Source organism: Camelus bactrianus, chromosome 8 (genome assembly GCF_048773025.1).
Source record: "Camelus bactrianus isolate YW-2024 breed Bactrian camel chromosome 8, ASM4877302v1, whole genome shotgun sequence".
NCBI lineage: Eukaryota > Metazoa > Chordata > Mammalia > Artiodactyla > Camelidae > Camelus > Camelus bactrianus.
The window spans coordinates 66,299,311-66,321,657 of NC_133546.1; the positions used below are offsets into that span (position 1 = coordinate 66,299,311).

Sequence of the window (22,347 nt, forward strand, 5' to 3'; positions counted from 1 at the left end):
AAGTGTATGAAAATGAGGTAATATAAAGCAAAATTGTATTAAGTAAGAGACTTGGTTATAAAACCCCAAGGCCAGTTCTAACTAAAATCAAGGATTACATTAAGAAAATGAAAAGCAAAAGGCATCATGGACTCCAGTAATCCTCTAAGACATTAAAAAATACATTAAAAATATAGCTACTAGTTGAAGGATGTGCTATGCTACATCACTTTTTTTCTTCCTTTGAAATGCCATTAACTGGCTTTTGTAATATCCTTTGTGTTCTCTGTCAATCAGCACCGACTATCCAACTTCTTCACTCACCCCTCCCTGCCACCCTCTCCAGTCTTGAACACCACCAGAACTATGTGACCCAGACCACCAACCTCTTTCGGAAACCATCACCCTCTAATCAACACCTCCTTTGCTATAAAATATATCTACCATTTATCAGCTGTAAGAATGTTAACCTTTAAAATCTCTCTCTCAGTTACAAAGAGGTATCTATGCAGCAATGCATGATCATCAAGAAGTTCTGCAGACTTATAGTATTTACAGGTACTGCCTATAGACATATATGTATAAAAGTATAGAGCATATCACATAGGACAGAGATTGTCACAACAATCCTTAAAAATATATTCATAGTCACCTTCCTCTGCCCTTTTACTGATGAAAAACCTGATGCTGAGAAAAATAACAGGAATTCGAAGTCTTTACAGTGGCAGAGCAGTATTCACTTCCAGATCTGTCTGGTCCCAAAGCCCCTGTTATTTTTATAGTACCAAGCTAAGAACCAAAAGTAATTACCAGCTCATGTAATCATCCAAGGCACTGTTGCTGGGTGTCTTACAAATAGATTTGGGGTTAATCCATTTAGGTGTCGATATTGGTGGCGACTGTTTTGAAACTGAAAAGGCATGTTGCTGAAAAGTGGTTTGTTTCTGCTAAACCAAAATAAAAAAATAATCATGATTTAGGGCTTTTAATTAGTCACCTATAAACAGTCTCACAGACATTATAACTTCTAAAAGAAAGTAAAAATATGAAATACAAAAGCATGCTAAAATAGACATATATATTCCAGACTTTCAATAACTTTTTAGTATAACTCTTTTACTCTAAATTCTGAAGCCTGCTTTATTTTGCTCAAAGAGATTACAAGTAGAGGGAAAGCACAGAGCATCGTTTAACAAACTAGGATCTAATATCCTCTCTCATCAAGGCTATTCTAACTAGCATTGAACTTTTATTATCTAAACAAGTACTTTGTACCTATAAGGGAACAACAATTAGAATGGCAACTGAGCTTCCATCAGAAACCATGGAGGCCAGAAGAAAGTGTCGTGGCATTTTTCAGGTGCTGAAAGAAAAAAACTGTAAACCCAGAATCCTATATCCAGTAAAATATCCTCCAGAAATGAAGGGGAAATAAAAACATTCTCAGATAAGAAAAACTAAAAGAAATTGTTGCCAGCAGACTTACTTTATAAGAATGGCTTAAAAACTTCTCTAAACAGAAAGAAAAAGATAAAAGGAGACTTGGAACATCAGAAAAGAAGAAAGGGGACAGTAAACTAAAAACATGGGTGAATACAATAGGTTTCTCTTTTCTTCTTCAGTTTTCTAAGTTAATGATTAAAGGAAACATTATATCAAAAAACAAAAACAAAAACAAAAAAAACAAGTACTCTGTGCTTCTGAAAACTAGTCTTTCTTTAATCAATAAAACTATATTTCCTACTTTTATGTCTGGAGGGAAAATGGCCAAATACTAATGATTTAACAAAATCTGAAATGGCAAATACCTATCAAGTGTTCTTCTCCCTTGTAAGAGACATAAACCTTGTAGAATTTATGTTATACAAGTCCCAAAGCAGTAATGATGAATGAACATCGTCTACCGCAGATCAGCAAATTACAGCCCTAGGCTGAATCTGGCCTGCCGCCTGTTTTGTAAATAAAGTTGTATTAGAGCACGGTCCATTTGTTTACATATTGTCTATGGCTGTTTTCATGTGATAATGGCAGAGTTCAGTAGTTGCACCAGTGACCATCTGGCCTGCAAAGGCCACGGAGCTTTTACAGAAAAATTTTGCCAAGCCCTGCAAACCATTTTTGCTTGAATGCTATTAGTAACTAAGTGCTCACTACTGCTTATGCAAGTTCAACTTCAATTTGGGGACAGCTTTAGTTATTAGAAAGTATTCACAGATATTGGATTAATTCAGTTTCTTTATTATACTTTCAACCCACTGGTCCACGTTATGCTCTGGAGAACCACAGTGGAGAAATCTACACTGCTTTGAACATTTCAGCCCCTTGAGTTTTTGAAGATATCTATCATGGCCACTGTATCTCTTTTCCTGGATAAATTGTCCATTTCATTTAAGATTTCCTCACATGTACATATTTGGAATAGTGGTCAGGAGAAACTGCGGTAGTAAGATTATTAAGCAAGGAAAGTAAAGATTGTAGTCATAGAGTGGATGTTTGCCTTTGAGATTTTGGAGATCAGAATTGAGGATACAGGAATGGGTAGCTAAGGTGAAATTAAGAAACTGGTCACGAGGGAGGAAGAAGTTATAGATTTGGAGGTCAGGTGCAGGACTAGTGATAACACAGGGGTATAGAAGTTAACAAAAAAGGATGGCAGCCCATCCTTCAGTTGGGCTGAAGTTGAAAGAAGTGATCCAGAGCCTGATATTTTCAAAGACTGATGGGGAGTCGCTAGGATGTTCAGAGATGATGGCAACAAGCAGCTAAGAGGATGATATATCCAAAAGGCAGAAGCTTCAAAAGGGCAGGGTTTTTGCAAGAGAGGAAATGATCTGGATATAACTATGGGGAGCTTGTAGCAGGTAAGTGAGATGTGAGACAAAACAGCCTGCACTTGAGAGAGTGGCTGGAAAAGCAGCGACCTTGTGAAACTGCCTAGTTTTCCTCTTTTTTCCCTAAGTGTACCGTTCAGTGCTTTTTAATATATTCACAAGAGTATGCAATCATCACCCCTATTTAATTACAGAACATTTTCATCATCCTAAGAAGAAACTCTGTATTAGTAGTCACCCCCATTCTCCCCCCGGGCTCTGGCAACCACTAATCTACTTTTGGTCTCTGCAGATTTGCCTATTCTGGACATTTCTTATAAAAGGGATCACAAAATATATGGCCTTTTGTGACAGGCTTATATCACTTAGCATGTTTTCAAGGTTCATCCATGTTGTAACATCTATCAATACTTCATTACTTTTAATTATTGAATAATAAAATGAAATAATAAAATCAGAGAACCACATTTTGCTTATTCACTCACTAGTTGATAGATATTTGGGTTACTTTTACATTTTGGCAATTATGAACAATGCTACTGTGAACATTCATGTACAAGTTTTTGTGTAGATCTATATTTTCAATTTTATTCAGTATATAACTAGGAGTGGAATTGTGGGATGACACAGGAAAACTGTATGTTTAACCTTTTGAGGAACTGCCATACCATTTTCCAAGTGATTGTACCATGTTACATTCTCACCAACAGTGTATGAAGGTTCCAGTTTGTCCACATCTTCACCAACACTTATTATTGTCAATTTTCAATTACAGTCATCTTGGTGTGTGGGAAATGATATCTCATTGTGGTTTTGATTTGCATTTCCCTAATGACAAATAAATAGTTTTGAGTCCCTTACCATCCTATTGGTTTACAAGATGTAAAAAGAAAAAAAGAAGAGATGCTCTTTGTCCATGATTCAACCTGTCAGGATGCATCTCACCTAACATTTGTTATCTACTCCACTGCTTAGATCAACAGTTCTCAAAGAGTAATCCAGGAATAGCAGAAGGAGGGGGATTCCTAAGATCCTTTCAGGGAGTCTGAGAGGTTAAAACTATTTTCATAGTCATATTAAGACATTACTTGCCCTTTTCATTTTCATGCTTTCATGAGTATGTACTGGAGTTTCCTCAAGGCTATAAAGCATGTGATAATGAAATAGATTGTATGGAAAAGCAGATATTAAAAAAATCCAGTCTTCTGTTAAGCCAACCATTAAATAAATTATAAAAAATATAAAACAGTATCACTCTCTTCACTATGATTATTTTATTTTGAAAAATATTTATTTTTCAGAGGGAACATATCTCAACATAATAAAGGCCATGTATGATAAACCCACAGCATCATACTCAATGGTGAAAAGATGAAAGCTTTTCTTATAGGATCACAAACAAGACTAGGATGCCCACTCTCACTATTTTTACTCAACCCAGTATTGAAGTCCTAGCCACAGCAACTAAGCAAGAAACAAAAATTAAAGAAATCCAAATTGAAGAGGAGGAAAAAAAACTATTGCACTATTTGCAGATGACATGATATTATATATAGAAAACTCTAAAAACTCCACCAAAAACTGTTAGAAATAATTAGTAAATTCAGTAAAGTTGCAGGACACAAAATCAACATACAAAAGTCTGTTACACTTCTATACACTAATAACTATCAGGAAAAGAAATGAAGAAAACAATCTCATCAAAAAGACTGAAATACCTAAGAATAAATTTAAGCAAGGAGATAAAAGACTTGTATATAGAAAACTATAAGACACTGATGACAGAAATTGAAGACACATATAATAGAAAGATATTCTGTGTTCATGGATTGGAAGAATATTGTTAAAATGTTCACACTACACAAAGCAGTCTACTGATTCAATGCAATTCCTATCAAAATCCCAATGGCATTTTCCACAGAACAATCCTAAAATTCATATGGAACCACAAAAATTCATATGGAACCACAGAAAACCCTGAATAGCCAAAGCAATCTTGAGAAAGAAAAACAAAGCTGAAGACATCATGTTCCCTGATTTCAAACCATATTACAAAGCTGTAGTAATCAAGACAGTATGGTATTGGCATAAAAAAAAGACACATAGATCAATGGAACAGAATAAAGAGCCCAGGAACAAACTCAAAGACATAAGGTAAATTAATTTACAACAGTCAAAAATATACAATGGGAAAAACCTGGAGAGCCACATGCAAAAGAATGAAACTGGACTACTTTCTAACATCACACACAAAGATTAACTCAAAATGAATTAACGACTTGAATGTAAGACATGAAAACATAAAAATTCTAGAAGAAAACATAGGCTGTAAGTTCCTTGAGACAGGTCTTAGCATGATTTTTGGATCTGACACCAAAAACAAAGACAACAAAAGCAAAAATAAGTGGGACCACATCAATCTAAAAAGCTTCTGCACAGCAAAGGAAACCATCAACAAAATGAAAAGGCAATCTATGGAATAAGAGAAAATATTTGCAGACTACTATCCAATAAGGGGTTAATATACAAAATACACAATGAACTCACACAACTAAAAGTCAACCAATTTAAAAATGGACAAAGGACCTGATTAGATATTTTTCCATAGAAGATATGCAAATAGCCAACAGATATATGAAGAGATCCTCTACATCACTAATCATCAGGGAAATGCAAAAATAAACAAAGGGGATTTAGTTCAACTTAAAAGATTTTACACATTAAAGGAAACCATAATCCAAATGAAAAGACAACATACGGAATGGGAGAAAATATTTGCAAACTATGTGACTGACAAGGGATTAATTTCCAAAACATACATACAGCTCATATAGATTAATATCAAAAAAACCCCAACCCAATAAAAAAAATGGGCAGAAGATCAAAATAGATATTTCTACAGAGAAGACATACAGATACCCAGCAGGCACATGGAAGGATGCTCAACATTGCTAATTATTAGCAAAAAATCAAATCAAAACCACAATGAGGTTATCACCTTACATTGTTCAGAATGGCCATCATCAAAAAGTCTACAAATACTAAATGCTGGAGAGGGTGTGGAGAAAAAGGAACCATCTTATTCTGTTGGTGGGAATGTAAATTGGTGTAGCCACTATACAGAATGGTATGGAGGTTCCCTAAAAAACTAAAAATAACTACCATATATATGCTCCAGCAACCCCACTCCTGGGCATGTAACCAGGAAAAACAAAAAAATTTGAAAAGATATACGCATCCCAATGTTCACTGCAGCACTATTTACAGTTGCCAAGACATGGAAGCTATCTAAATGTCCAACAACAGATGAATGGATAAAGGAGATGTGGTGTATATGTATAATGGGATGTTACTCAGCCATAAAAAATGAATGAAATAATGCCATTTGCAACAATACGGATGGACCTAGAGATGATCATATTAAGTGAAGTCGGATAAAGAAGAACAAATATTATATATCATTTATATGTAAAATCTAAAACAATGATACAAATGAACTTATTTACAAAACAGAACTACATTCACAGACATAGAAAAGGAACTTATGGTTACCAAAGCAGAAAGGAGTGGGGGATAATGGAAACTGGGATTAACAGATACACACTACTATACGTAAAATGGATAAACAAGGACCTCTGTACAGCACAAGGGACTGTATTCAGTATCTTGTAATAACCTATAATGGAAAAGAATCTGAAAAAGAACACATAAATGTATAACTGAATCACTTTGCTGTACACCTGAAACATTGTATATCAACTATACTTCAATAAAAAAATTTAAATTTAAGAAAAAATTGTAATAAACTTGTTGCCTATGAATATAGACACATTTTTATGAAAAATAAATATTTTGTTTTATTGAGAATATAACTGAAAAGTAAGAATGAGGAAAGTATAGGCATGGACTATATACAGGTATGGTGCTCCAGTAGTCTACCAGATCATTCCCTCTGAAATGGAAAATGGACCCTAGTCACTGGGTATGATCATTCAGCCTGTTATGATTAACTTTGTCTACTGTATATTTTTCTATTTTATCCATGAGGATGACAATAGGAAATTGTCAAATGTTTGGTAAAGCATTGCACTGGTTCAGGGATCAGCATATGGTTTTCTATAAAAGGCAAGATAGTAAACTTTTTAGCTGTATAGGCCAGATGGTCTCTGTTGCAATTTTTTAGCATTGCTGTTACAGTTCAAAAGTAGGCATAGACAGTAAGTAAATAAATGGGCATGGCTGTGTTCCAATAAAACACTGTTTACGGACAGGCTGGAAACTAGATTTGACTCACAGGCTGTTGTTTGCTAACGCCCGTACCAGTCTACCAGCAATCTAGAACTACTATTGACAATGATTGTAGCCTGACATACAATCTTACTAAACCTATGACTGATCATTATTTTATGAATTAGGAAAAAAAAAAAGAACAAGCGTCATTTAAGTAAACTACTCCACTAAGTGTAGTGCATAAAGATTTAATGAAAGGAGGAAACATTTAACATGATTCACATTATGAACAATGGCAATGTTACGCTTGAGGAAGAAAAGGAAGTTACCTCTGTATCAACTTTTTGAATCATCTCTGGAATCTGCCACTGATTTGAAGATGCAGCAGGATTCTGGTTTACACATTCTGACTTTCTCTTAGATTGCCATTGTTTCTGGTTATTTTCAGGAACCTTTGGTTCTTGATGTTCTTTGGTTTCTGAAATTGTATTTGTTGTTGTCATTAAAAGGAAAGAATATTTAATAACAAAATTAAACCTACCAATACAACAGGTTAGCCTTTTACTGTTAAAAATAAAGAGAGAAACTAAAAATTTTAAGCCAGCTGCTGATAATTAGCTTTCAGCAGGAAACTTTTACAAAGCTCCAACAGCCATCTTCCTAGATTGTTACCTAGAGCTGATTATCAGAGACCATTTTGAATTTAAATGCTCTGGTCTTTATGAGAAAACAAAGAAATAAATAAAAATTAAAAAACATATATGTCATAAAGTCTTACTAATAAAGAGAAGCCAATGTACCACTTTTCATAGACCTCTAGTTTTTTAACAAAAATTTTACCTTAAATTAGCCTTTAATTTACTTTCATAAGGGTCTCTGAATAAAAGCCTCAACAACATATTTACTATTTTATGAACCGTTCCTATCACAATAGAAGCAAAAATTCTAAACAAAATATTTATAACTGATATACAAAAGGTGTAAGTTACACTAACTTGTGTTTATTTCTAAATGCAAAGTTTACTTAACACTTGAAAGTTAATTAGCCATAATAATAGAGAAGAAAAGTGTATGATCAACTCAACAAATGCAGAAAAAGCATTTGATAAAAATCATACCCAGTAATAAAAAAACTAATGTTAATCTAGATACAAAGCAAAACTCACTCTGTTTTGATACTTGATAAAGAACACCTATAAGAATGTAAGGCAGTTATTATATGGGGGTAAAATATTGAAAGTCTCTCTAAAATGAGGAATGAACAAAAAAGCCACCTATCATCGCTTCTAATCCCATTATACTAGACGTGTAAGTGCATTACAGCAAAGAAAAGAAATGAAAGTTTAAAGGATTGAAAGAGAAAAATGGTGTATTATTTTCAAACAACATGAAAGAATTCATGGAAAATATTAGAATTGTTCAGTGATTTTAGCAATGTCACTGTAAATAAGATCAATAACTATAAATCATAGTTATAATAGTTTATAATACCAGCAACAAAGTAGAGGATAAAATTTTTAAAAAAAAATCCCATTCATTATCATAGCAACAAAAAAATCAGGTATCTAGGTATATCTCTAACAAAACATAAGCAAAATCTTTACACAGGAAACAACTTTTTTCAATAATGTTTTAAGGATTACTTAAATGAATGAAGGGATATGCCAGGTTAGTGGACTAGAAAACTTATCTGTTAGGATATCAACTTGTCCCACTAGGTCTCAAATCAAAATCTCATTAAAAGAAAAAAAAAAAGGAATCTGACAGATTCTAATATTACATGGAAATCCAAAAGGCCTAGAATACCTAAAATAGCCTCGACAAAGAATGAAGTTACAAGATTTACATTGACAGATGTGAAGACTTACTGCAGTAATTGAGACAGCATTATCACAAAGACAAAAGGACTACACAAAAGAGAAGAATCCAAACCAGGTATCACACATAGGATCATCTAACTTAGAACAATTCACTGAGGGAAAAAAGGGTTTTTTCAATAAATGCTGCTGGATATCGACATGGGGTTAAAAAATGAATCTTGACACTTGATCTTAACTTACTTAAATATTAAATTCAGGTAGATTGTAAGTCTAAATGTGAAAGGTAAAATGATGTCGTCCAAAATATATGGAATATTTTTTTGATCTTGGAGTAGGAAAAGATTTGACTCCTCATAGAGGAAAAGACTGATAGATTAAAACGCGTGATAATTAAGAATTTCTTTTCATCAAGTCTTCACATAATGGGAGAAGTTACTTATAACACATAAAGTCAAGAAAGCATCTGTATGTAGACCATATAAATATCTCCTAAAAATCAATGAGAAAAAGAAAGAAAACCCAATAGAAAAGAAAACCCAATGAGAAAAAATAGAAAACCCAACAAGCACTTCACAAGTGGATGCCCAAGTGGTCAGTAAACACAAAAAGCTGTGCAATATCAATAGACACGAAGGAAATGCAAATTAGAACCACAATGAGCAGGATCAGAATGTTTAACATTAGAAACCAACAATAAAATTCTTGGGGAGACTATGAGCAAGACCAACAACTGCTGGTCAAACATAGCACTTTGGAAACTGGCACTATCGACAAGCTGAACGTATGCACATCCTGTGACCCAACAACCCCTCTCTGAATACGCTTGACAGAAATGAGTGTGAAAGAGATGATATTCCATTAGGCTATTGGGCTATACTCTTATGATTTGGGCAGTTTTCTGACTGGAAGTTTTACTGTGTAATAAAGTATCCTTGACACACTGTAGGTACTCAAGAAACATTCACTTAAAGACATGAAAGTAGGTGCCAGGTTAGTACTATAAACAAGCATGTTTGATAAAGATGACTTTGCAACCATACCAATTTATAATAGATGACATAAAAACACAAAATATAACAGTTTCCCCCAAATACTAGGACTAGGAGTCTATAGTTAGTCCTCCGTGTCCACAGGTTCCATAGGGCTGACTATACTACACAACTTTATAAAAGGGACGTGAGCATCCTAGGATTTGGTATGTGTGAGGGCTCCTGGAGACAATCCCCTATGGATATCGAGGGATGATATATTCCCCATCAAAAGAATGGTATCCCAGTCTGCAGGGATTGAGGGCTTTCCTGAAACATGGGACTTTCAGGGCTAAAACCAGGGAAGTCCCAGGGAAACCACGAGTCTGGGTCAAGCTTAATTTTGTCCCAGTGTGCCTTCTCAGTCCAATTAAAAAAAAAAATTACACCCAATCTGGCAACCTTTGTTTGGACAATCATCATCCAATTAATGATCCCATTCAAAAACCTTTGATGGTATTCTAACATCTAAAAAAAAGGTAAGCCTGGCATTCAACGTTTACCTAGTCTTATCTCCCACTTCTATACCACCTGTGTTACACTCTTCAGCATAATTAGACCATCTTTTGTTCCTAGAATGCTTTATTCTTTTTGCTTATGCTATTCCTTCCATCTGATATACTCTATCACTGCTATTTCTTCCTATTTAAACCCTAACAGTTCTTTACATGTCCTCTCCACCACAAATTATTTCCTTATTTCCCCGAAACCAAACTAGTTCCTCAGACTTCTCCTTCCTCTGAGTCCTCATGGCATTTAATTGATGTGGTTCTGATGAGACTCTACATTCTATGCTGCATTATATTTATCAGTAGATCTCCCATGCTGGACAGCAACCTCATTGGAACCCTGCCTCATTCATTTACATATCCTTAGAACATTTACCATAGTATTCATACAGTGGAAAAGCAAATGTTTGATACAAGAGGAAAAGGAGAATTGTCATGTAAATACAGCTCCTGGCTGCTTTCCAGAAAGTATCTGTCAACCCTACTGAAAAAAATAACTCAATGCCACTGTATTTTCCCTCTGCTCTTCTTTTTATGCACATAAACCTCCTTTGCTACAGAATTTAATACTTTTCATACACTACATTTGTAGAGTAGCTGAAATACAAGGTCAGAGTCTTAAGTTGCAATTGTTAGGTAGCTGGTCAGCTTTCGCAAGTAACAAAGTGGTTCTCTTCAATGAAAAAAGTATTTTGTCACTCTTACGTTCTAATTTTGTTAGAAGACTTGATTCACTTTTATTCTTCAGGGTTACTGAATCTGTAATAAGTTCAGAACTCTTCTCATCGGATATCAGAGCTTCCTTGGAACGAGTATTTTGAAGAGACTACATAAAAAGAATAAGATATCAAATAAAATAAAGTCTCACCATAAACAGAAACAGTACTAACCTGTCTTAGTTTTCAATATACCTAAGTCTCATTTCTGTAAAAAGACTGCTAGGAAAATTATCTACTATAATTACATGAGACTCATAAAATCCCAGCAAAGAGTAACTTCTTGAATTATTGACTAGAACAATGGGAATGGCCATAACCACAGTATTTGGCCAATCTGCTTTCAACAGAAATATTAATCAAATGCTAAAATATATTCACTTAGAGAGGTTAGAAAGTTTGAATCCAACATAAAATGTGCTTCATTATTTTCTTACTATGATTGTATTTTATCACCAAAAATAACAGCTTTGGTCAAAATTAAGATTTATGTAAGTCTAAGACAGTAATTATTCTAAATCCAGAAAGTAAACTTTTGACACAACTATGCACTATTCTCTAAGATAGCTGTAGATTAGTTAGTCATTATTTAAAAGCACAGATCATGAAAGAGAGGAATTACAAAGAATACAGAATTGAAAAGACCCACACTGTGATGTCAGGGGTTTTACTCAAGTACAGTAGGAATAGTATAAACCTTAAAAATCAGTACACTGTGGGGGAGAGGGTACAGCTCAAGTGGTAGAGCACATGCTTAGCATACACAAGGTCTAGGGTTCATTCCCTGGTACCTCCTCTAAAAGTAAATAAGTGAACCTAATTACCTCCCCCCAAACAACAACAACAACAAAATAACAGTAATTAAAAAAAATTAAAATTGTTGCACGCACACACACAAAAATCAGTGCACCAGGGACTAAAGCTGTTTTTTTGTCTTTGAAGTTCACACAACATTGCTCTGCCAGATCAGGATTGACTAAGTCCTCACCTCTGCCTCATCACAAAGTTACTCTCTCATTTTTGTCTAAGATGCCCAACCAGGTCATATGATTAAACACACCAAGAAACAAAAGCTGGGGGGCATGGCTCCCCCAGCTATTCTCAATCCCAGGCCAACTAACCTGCTTAAACACATACATAATAATTGCTACTTCAAAGTTATCCAAGATCAGTGATCCTTGCTCTACCACCTCAGTGTAGGACAACGTTAGGACCTCTGAGCTACTTCCTTTATTAGTGGCCCTACGTTCTCCAGGGGCTTCAGGAACACCACTGGAGATATCACATAAACCACAGACCCTTCCTCCAGAAAAAGACCCATGGACCCTGGATCAGGACCCCTTGCTCCATATAAAGATTTAAAAATTGAAATACCTTTAAATTTCTCAATTCACTGGAATCATTTCCGCTTGATTTAGATCCAGGCACAATTGTATCTCGGCATTCTAATCCAGAGGTCTGTCTGTTACTCACGAAACAAAACAATTTTAATGTTTAATTTGAAATCAGTCTTTTCAGTGTATTATTTTTTTTCCATTTTAAAGTTGGCCTTTAAACAACATTTACATCTTTTAATTGGAAAAATCACTTGAGATATTTTTAAAAATAACATGGCTCTGGTATAAATATGACTGAGTTTGGTGCTGAGCAATGACAAAAGTCATAGAGATGTGTAGATGGTGACTGCCTCCTCCGTTCCATATTAAATAATAGCTGCAATATTCTTAATGGGTGAAAAAGTAAAATAGTCATTATTTCCCGCTCATTCCTCTGTCCCTGATAGCATTGAGAGACTTGGTAACTTTTAATACTAAATGAAAATGTAATTATAATTACTACTACATAGTAAAAGACTGTAAGATCATTCTGCCATCAATCTTCAAGTACTGAAAACAAATTAAAAAATTAAAACTCAAACATACCTTTTAGCAAAAGTTGGTACAACTGAACCATCCGTCTTCTCATGATAATCTGGGCTACTTAGAAGGTTAACTGGGACTCTTCCAAATGGGCATGACTGAAAATGTTTTGAAAGATTAAGTAACTAACTAGGAAATAAACAGAGACCTCTCCAATACCATTTTAATCAAAGTAGATTAAAAATAACTTACTCGTTTTGTTTGTTTCAAGGGATTTCGATGGCCGATCTCTGCATCTTGAGGGGGTATGTTCTCTCTAAACAGAAAGAAAATACCCCCGATTTTTAAAAGAACAATATTGACACATGCATTTTCATCAACTCTAAACACGGTTATCTTATAACATGAACATATGTATGCAGTTGTATAAGTAAGTGTATGACCAGCATTTAAAAAATGGATTCAGTTTCCTTACCCATACAAAAACCTGGCTTTAGTAGTCTGTCCTCTGGAATCACAACTGATGTTCCTATTCTGTAAATGTCCAAGTGTATTGGGAAACGGTTCTTGTGCATTTAGTACTGTAGATGCTGTAAACATTTTGAAATTGTAATTAAATTTTTAAAGATATAAGGCATATACAAAAGTAATCTCATAAATCAGAATATTAAAAAAGTCAATTCATAATAAATATTTGTCCCCAAATAAGATATGCAGATATGAGATATTATGAAGATAATTCTCTATACTTCATAACTGTTTCATGATTACTTAACTGTTTACTCAGAGTAAAGACATATTCTCTAGTTATAAAAGCAAAAAGTCACACTTTCGTCTAGATTGATTTTAATGTGTTAACAATGAGAGAATGATTAAGGGGAAAAAAGTTTCTAACAAGGGAGTAAAGACTTTGTTATTTCTAAGTCTTATCTCCTTTATATCTAAAGCTTAATCTTAGATTTTAATCATTCTAAATAAATTTTTCTATAAAATATTATCCTGAATGCTTTTTTGCAGAATAAAATAACACTGAAAAGCCTTAGCACATGCTAATACATTTACCTGATAAACTCTTCTTTTCCTCCTCTGAAAGCAGCTGCTTTTTTTGAAGGTTTAAATTCCGAATGGCAATTTCCAGCATTTCTAGTGGTACTGCTCCACATTCCACAGCTTTCTGAAGAAGTTGCTTGCTTTTTTTGAAATTACCTGACAAAGTAAAAAAAAAAGTCATTTTAGTGCAACAACCTTCAGGCCCCAGATACATATTCATCAAGACCTAGGAAAAAATTTAAGTCTTAGGCAAAAATATTTATTCCAAGGCTCACGCACTTTATTCATAAGCAAATGAGCAATTTGACTTCTGATAACAAACAGTTCATGTCAGTTTACTTGTGTAATATGTAATTAGTGTAATTATGTATTAGTTCATCACCACTGACCGTTTTCAGAAGTAAAAGAAATGTTAACAGAGCAGTTACAAAGTGGGGACAGCAAAGGTCAACTAAAACAGAAACTCGAGGGAATTTAGTAAAGGGAAAACTAAGTCTGAGATGTTGCAATGGCCCCAAGAGCATCAGTCTGTTACAACAGAGCATAATTATCATTCATGATAACGTTTAAATGAGGCTGACATGTTTTGCTAAAGGGAATCCCCATCAAAAGGATTCATGTGAAAAAAAAGGTAACAATAAAGATGAATCTTTAGCTCCCAGCCTTAGCTACACCACCCCCACAATGCAAAATAACTTAGATGACAAAAATCACCTTCCTGACCACAGATAAATTACCAAACAAATTTTCTATCAACTGCAAATTTACCCAATACATTTAGTCTAGAATTTCATTTATAAATATTAAATATGTACATCATGTATGTTATGAAACGTGTTACCAGCATTTATGGGAGCCACTGAGCTATGCTATGCATTTGGGGTATAAAAACGATGAAGAGATGGCCTCTAGCTCCTGACAGTTTACAAATTTTAATAGAAACATCTTTGATAATAGTTAAGTCTACATTTATTCAGGGTAGTGGTATTTCATGTACTGAGCATTTCAGGATAGCAAAGGAGGAAAAATAGACTAGAGACAGGAACTAGCAATTAGGGATCTTACTAGGGCCATAAACTCCTCTGAGAATCTGATAAAAACTATGGAATGTCCTCCACCCCCACAAAAATACACACACACCAAAAACACAGAGGACTTCAGGAATTCTGCACGTTTCCTGAAAGCCTTTTCACCAACTTTGTTTAAACTAGTCACAATTTTGATCTTGAGTTTACTACTACATCACAGTGGGATTGATGAAATTTATTTCTTTTTTAAAGATAATACAATTTGAGATTTTCAAAATTTGTGTTCTAAAGAGGTCAAGTTTATAGCTGCTGTTGATAGGCCATAACACCTCAAAAACTGTAAAAAATAGAACAAAGGAGAGATAGAGGGTCTTAAAGGCCTGGCCAAACTTACTTACTCTAACAGCCAAGGAGTCAATTTTCCTAGGCAGGAAAGGGGTGATTTTTTTTTTAAATTCACTTAATAGTGAACAGGATAGATCAGAGAAGATGATTCAGATAACTAGGACTCAGAAATCACCTGAATGAGTAGAAGTTCAGGATTCTCAAACCACTATCTGAGTTTGTACAAAGCTCTCCTCCAACCTCAGTCCTGGAGAGTACTCTCCAGGGAGTGAGCCCTGCTGGGACATGACTAGGAGGAATCTGGCTGAGCCAGTAAAGTGGTGATGATGTGCGTATCTCTGATGTAAATAGGACCAGGGCTGGAGCAGAAACAAGGCAAGGGGAAAACAGGAATGCAGGGCCAGAGGACCAGCTGAGGATGGATCTGAAGGCCCCAGAGAATGAGAGAAAAGGCCATAAGACCAGCCAAACATGTCTGAGGAAGAGATTGCCCAAGATCTGTCCAAAAAGTCCAGACCATGAAGAACAAAGTGAGCAAGAAATAAAAGCTTCCATAGCACTTTACTTTTTTTTAATTAAAAAAGAGAACTATCAATTAATGCTACAATTATATTCTGACGCATATTTTGGTGCTATGACACCACAGGACATGAAAAAATTATTTAAGCTCTAGCTTAAATAGTTTAAATATCTTATATCCTTCATCCCACAAATACTCAGTAAAGGGGTCATTTTCCTTTAATGTTTCCTGAATCTAACGAATAGCACACACATGATGTTCACGCTTATTTCCCTGGATTATTCCTCACAAGCGGGGAGCTAGCATAGCAAACATTCTCCACGTTTCCACTTGGGCAGCATTCTTCCCCCGTATTCTCATCTGATCAGCTTTCGTGCTTTTTGCCTCATACTTCTACTTCATACACACGATTTAATATTTGAATGTAAGTTACAGTGGGACATTATCTTGTACTTAAAATTTGGACTTGACATTTTCAGAATACCTTGTGAGAGTTCAAATTGTGCAAAAGATACATGAACAAAAGCAAATTTCTTGCAGTTTGCTCTGGCCATCTGAAAGTAGTCCCGTGCATCATCTGGCTCCTGAATACTGAAACAAAGATTTCAGAGTCAAATTTTAAGAAAAGGGACACAGTTGTCTAAGTTTGATAACTCTTCATTCTATTTTCCAAAAGACAAAGAATATTGCTCTTTTTCTGTATGTAAAATTAAACACTAAGAAGTTACTTTTAAAGATCTTTTTAGGTAGTCTAGAGTAACTTTTGTGGAAATATGTACACAGTAAAGATTTACATTATTCATTTGTGAATTATAAACAAAAGGATTTGGTCAAAAATATTAAATTTCTTACAGATAATCCTGACAACGTTGTTTTCATTGTACTCTTTGGTGATGTCGTTGTGTGTTATGTAATGTAGTTAGCTAAATGCAGTTAAAATGCTAATACTTACGCTTTTAGTTCAGCAAATCTCACTTGAATTCTAGCAAAACTCTCATTTTGGCCATATTTATCTGGAGGAAGTGCTTCAATTGCTTGATTGTAACGACCAATCAGTTTATTTAAAAGGGCATCATTTAAAGGAGCACTGTTTTTCTCTAGTTTGAGCAACAGATTCAGCCAGTCCTCTGGGTTGTTTGACATCATCATAATTTGGTTAACAGTTCCCGAGTTATCTGAGTAAGGGACAAAATACACCACAACAGAAGATAGACATAAACCAAATGCCAAATTACACTTTTCTTTCAAATTACAGTTAATCATTTATACTCTCAGTATGAACGTACATGAACTCCTTAAAATACTTTTTAAAAATTTTAACAATTTGTGTAAATGTAAGCCACTTATTTACTCCATATATATCCTTCATGAGCATATATTTTACTACCAAAAACCATATATTTTGAAGGAAAGAAAAAAATTTGGAAATAGATGTTTTTTGTAAGTAACTTTAAAAAAAACTATATGCAATCTAAGAAAATTTTATGCTGTAGCAGCATAATTCTATTTCAGCATCCTAATGATCCAATAAAACTTAAGCCTGCCCCCCCATCAGAACCAACTTTCTTGGAAAATCCTTCATCAATGATCTATACATTAAAAATTTATAGACTTTATTGCCCTCGTCCTAACATATCCTTCTTTACAACCTATCCATCCCACATTATCTCCATATAGTTCAAACTCACTTTTAAACCAATCAAACAAAACCAGCTTATAAAAGATAAGCAAATGATATGGTCATTTTCTTCTCCCTCCAAGTTACCCACATTTCTCCATAAATTTAATGTTGTAATTTATTTTTTACTTTCTTTAGTGTTAATAGTTTCTATAAAAACAACGTGAATTAACGTCAGTCTCCTGTTCCTGATATTTTAGTCATGACTAAATATTGTTAAATTCAGATTTCTCAGAGAAGCTATCATTCCTCTGTTAGTTTCAGTTACCTTCAACAAGGGCTAAACATTCCCTTTTACAAACAAAAACTACTGTTTCTGCTTTTTACTAAAACATAACAGATTCATAACTTTGCTTTGTCTTTAAATTTAATCTGATCTGATCTAAACTTCACTTTCCAGTTTTACCTCTCATCGCTTTCCTAACAAATTAGTTTTCAGGATGTCTAAAAACAGTCTTTGTAGATGAATTCCTCATGCCCCGTTGTCCCTGTGTTCAAAACTTAAAGCATTCTGTCTATATTGTGTTAGTTTTCATCTGATGCCAAACACATATTACAATGTAGCACAGTGGATGCATAAATCCTCATCAAGAAACCACGGTTTTGGGAAAAAGGTATAGCTCAGTGGTAGAGTGTATACTTAGCATGCACAAGGTCATGGGTTTGATCGCCAGTACTTCCATTAAAAAATAATAATAATAATAAATGAATGAATGAATAAATAAATAAACCTAGTCATCCTCCCAAAAAGATTGAAAAAAAAGAAACCACAGTTTTACTCTTCCTCAGTATTATAATGTCTTACATCCCAATTAACAATTTATGTTAAGTATTTGCAGTTTTGAGTGAACTAAGGATTTTAAATAAGGACTAATCTACGTTGGTGTACAAGCTTTACTAGCACTATCTAAACACACTAAATAAAGTATGGTGAGAGCATATCTTCATATTAAGAATTTGCTTAACACCAGAATGATCAGTTTCTAAGTTGTCTCAAGTGAATATGATCTGCCATTATGACTAGCTGCAGGTTCTTCCATTTGTTTTCAATCCCTTATCCATTTACAGGTTAGTATGGATATAACAAACTTATCCAAAGGTCACTTTTCAAAAAAACTCAATCTGAAGTACAGAAAAGAATTTGGCTTTTGAAGCTAATACTTTTCATAAAACTAGGGCATTAAACTTTGGGTGCTTTCACTCTTTTATCATTCAGTAAATACTTGAGTACCTACTACTTGTCAGGCACCATTCTTAGCTCTGCAGATAGAACACACCAGATAAAAACCATACCCTCATGGAGCTCACGTTCTAGAGGAGATAGGTAATAAGCAAACACATGAGGAAATGAGATACAAGGTGGTGAGTGCTGTGGAGAGAAATAATACAGGGAAGGGAGAGAGGGGACACACAGCCAACCCGGCAGACTGCTATTTTAAGTAGGTGGGTTAGGGAAGGCCTCACTGAGATGACATTTGAACCAAGACACAAAGGAGGTAAGAGTGGGCAGAGAGCTGGGGAGTGGTGTTCAAGGCAGGGAGCAAGAACAAAGGCATTGGGATAGAAGGTGGTCTAACTACATAGGAGACACAGCCAGGAAGCCGGAACACAGCGAGCAAGGGAGGATAGGAAAAAAAAGACCAGGGGAGTAACATGAAGATTCTTCACACCAAAAATTGAGTGTTTGACTTTAAGTCTGTACATCATTTTATTAAGATTGGTGAAGTTTTCTCAGTTTGCAGCAAAAAAAGGAACAGGAAAAAAAATGGCTTACCTATTGATGGCAGGCAGATCAGCAGAAACAACAGCTGCCAATAATGGAAGCATTAAGAAAACTACCTCTGAGCACACTGTAATAAATTAAGTTTCCTTTTTAAAGAAAATGGGAAATTGTGGGAATATTTCCACACATTAAACATGAAGTGTTTGTACTGTAATTGGTAATTATCAATAACTGAGAAAACTGCATTACATGAACCCAGTGGTTAACATTTCCTTCCTTTACCTCGGAGGGCACTTAAAAAAAAAAGGAACTCACCTGTAGTATCAGCAGAGACTTTATTCAAGCTTAGCTCATCAGTAAGGTCTTCATTTTTAAATTTGTTTTTAATATCTCTCACTTTGTTCATTATGGAATCAATTGTCAATTCTCTGCCACTTAAATCCTCAGCCTCCATTTCTAAGAAAAAAATTGAATCATTCGTAATTTCTATTTTTACCAGCAGTAAAGAAAAAAATGTTGCAACTAGCCTTTAGAACCCAGAAGACTAAAGCATTAGTTATATAAATACATCTAAACACAGATATTAAGAAGGTATTTGTGAAGCTATGTGCCCAAAAACAAAAAAAGATAGATCTTTGTGATCTATCCACCAAGGTTTCCAACAGGTAAACACATCTTTCCTTTCCAAGAGAACTTCTATAAAGCCACCACACAACACAGAAATTGCTGCCCCCTTTCAAACTTTCCATTTTTCTTCTACAACTTCCTTTCACTTTTTCCATAATTATTTTCTCTGGGCCATCTGCAAATTCAGTCTTTTTTTTTTTTTTAAACGTGGTGAAATGCTTGCTTGGATTCTGGTAGAGACATATAGGCATAAAAAAAATCCTTTGGTAATGCGAATGACCTTTCCTTTATTCATTTGCTTTAGGTCAGTAAACATGCACATTGCAACTGCTTTCAAAGCAGAATATATACATCACAGCCCTTTATTGGTAAACGGGGTATCAGCAGGCTTGTTCTTGTGCACATCTGGAGGAAACATGATTTAGTGCCTTAATCATCCTAATAACACCAAGAATCTACTGTATTCGTAGCGTCCTGATCATTTGCAGGTCTGCACGGTGTTGATATTTGGTCAACAAATTGTCCGCGTTCTTTCTTCCGGTCAGTCTCATCTTTGTGATTCTCAAACATCAACCAGTAACCTGGGGTCACTGATATCCGTGTCGCCCCTGACCTCGAGCATAACAATGACAAGGGCCGATAAAGTGGGCAGCTAGATCTCTCCCCTTGCAGTCAGGTTCGAAAGGTAACTGTCGGAACCACGGCCACCACCTCCTCTCCCTGTTCTGTAACACCAGGCAAGAAAGGGAGTCTCCCCAGACGACCAGCCAGACCCTCTCTCCAGCCAAGTCCACACGTACCTATGCTTCCAGGGACCTCAACAAAATCAGCCGTCCTCCCCGGAGGATTGGCGGAGGCAGCGACCCCGCCCCTCCCCCCTCCCAGCCCGTTGAGCCGCACCCCACGGCTGCTGCCAGGCTCTGAGCCCTCCCCGCCTCGGCGCCACGGCTCACCGACCCGCTCTGCGCCGCTAAACAGCCCACACACCTGCCGCCGCCGTCCCTCCGTGGTCCGGCGAGACAGGACTCTCCGCCGGAAAGCGGAGTTAAGAAGAAAAGATGGAATCCACGTCCCCGTCCGCAAACACGTTTGAATTTCCCCGCCGCTACCGCCGCGGGCGCCTATTGGTCAGTGCTAGCCACGTGGACGCGTCCGCCGTGATTGGCTCGTGCGCTTCGGCACCGCCCCTTCTCCTGAGACGTGAAAGTGCAGCGGGATGGGGTCTTCCGCTGTGACTTCACCCGCGCGGCGCCGGGTGCCGGGGTGCTGACCCTCGGCCGGTGTTCCCGGGGCGCCAGTAGGCCGGCTTTCCTGCACCTTCCGGTTTAACAAGGCCACAGTTTTGCCCGCGAGGAGCCACTTCCGGGCAGAGATAAATAGGAGCTGAGAGGAAAATTGGGAGCGCGGATGCTGCTCCTAGCATCACGACCTAAAAGTATCCTGTGAGTCGACCCTTCCCCGCCTGCGCCACCTCAGTCCTCGGTCTTTGAGACCGAGCTGAGTTCGGTCCTTCACTGCTGCGCAGAGAGAGGATGTGGCAAGGAAGGATCGTTCACAATGCTACCTTCAGCCCCGCCGCCAGCTCAAGAATCTCAGTGCTATTTTGTCCTTGATCTTAGACTTATGTCTTTCCACCATCCTTGAATGACCATGCGTCGTCTTCAAGCTGAGCTCTTCCCTTTTGTCAGAATTCTGCGCAGAACCCAAACGCCCAACACGATGGCTACACCTGAACTCACCTTATCAGCCCCGCTCCCTCCTAGCCGGTCCCTCAGGGAAATCGCACCTCCCTTGTAATCTATGCAAGGGTGGGGCTCCGCTGGTAAGTGGCTTTGTGGTCCAAGACAAAGCTTTCTCTTCACCTGCGAAAGAGACGGGGTGACTATTGTACCAGCATATATGCTCAATGGGAGGTCAGGATGGTTGGTTTTCTGTAGGTGTAGAAAACTAACTGCAGTTGTCACGTGTTAACTCCAAAGCTGTCTTTAGAACCCTCGCCTTCCCAGCTCTGACTAGCCCCCTGCCAACCCGAAAGCCTTTCTTCACTGAATACATCTTACCATAACTTCTGGATCTTTATTTTTGCTTCAGCAGAGCAAAGTGATTTGCTATACCTGGTTGGCTGATCACTACCTTTGCATCGTTGCATCTAACACTGCTTTTAGTTGAAGGAGTTTACTATTCCACCAATTCTTTATGGGCTCTTTAGGGCCTGATTCCAAACTTGCATTTTCCTGAAAATACTGCTGCTGAATAACGTCACCCTAACTTTTTTTTTTTTTGGTTTACTAAAACAAAACTATACTTTTGTGCTTCTTACCGTATATTAACAGGCATAAAAGTCAATCAACCTATCCAAATAAGTTTCACTCAGCCTTTCTGTACACTCACTCTTTGGTGATCT

General features: G+C 36.3%; 1 protein-coding gene across 4 annotated transcripts in view; it reads right to left on the reverse strand.

The window, feature by feature from the left end:
• Positions 1-21,063, reverse strand: part of TTK (TTK protein kinase) — a 38,274-nt gene extending 17,211 nt beyond the window's left edge. Inside the window, exons 1-12 of one of the 4 annotated variants that reach the window (XM_074368703.1) lie at positions 20,931-21,063; positions 19,632-19,772; positions 16,868-17,090; positions 16,400-16,506; positions 14,035-14,178; positions 13,448-13,562; positions 13,225-13,288; positions 13,036-13,130; positions 12,488-12,575; positions 11,103-11,223; positions 7,370-7,518; positions 790-923 (exon numbers count right to left, since the gene is read on the reverse strand). In XM_074368703.1, coding sequence (XP_074224804.1) covers positions 790-923; positions 7,370-7,518; positions 11,103-11,223; positions 12,488-12,575; positions 13,036-13,130; positions 13,225-13,288; positions 13,448-13,562; positions 14,035-14,178; positions 16,400-16,506; positions 16,868-17,090; positions 19,632-19,770 — 1,379 coding nt within the window. In that variant the 5' untranslated portion in view covers positions 19,771-19,772; positions 20,931-21,063. Of the gene's footprint in view, positions 1-789; positions 927-7,369; positions 7,519-11,102; positions 11,224-12,487; positions 12,582-13,035; positions 13,131-13,224; positions 13,289-13,447; positions 13,563-14,034; positions 14,179-16,399; positions 16,507-16,867; positions 17,091-19,631; positions 19,773-20,930 lie in introns of all 4 variants that reach the window. The other 3 variants (XM_074368702.1, XM_074368701.1, XM_074368700.1) reach the window with 3 other exon arrangements.
• Between the last annotated feature and the right edge of the window lie 1,284 nt (positions 21,064-22,347).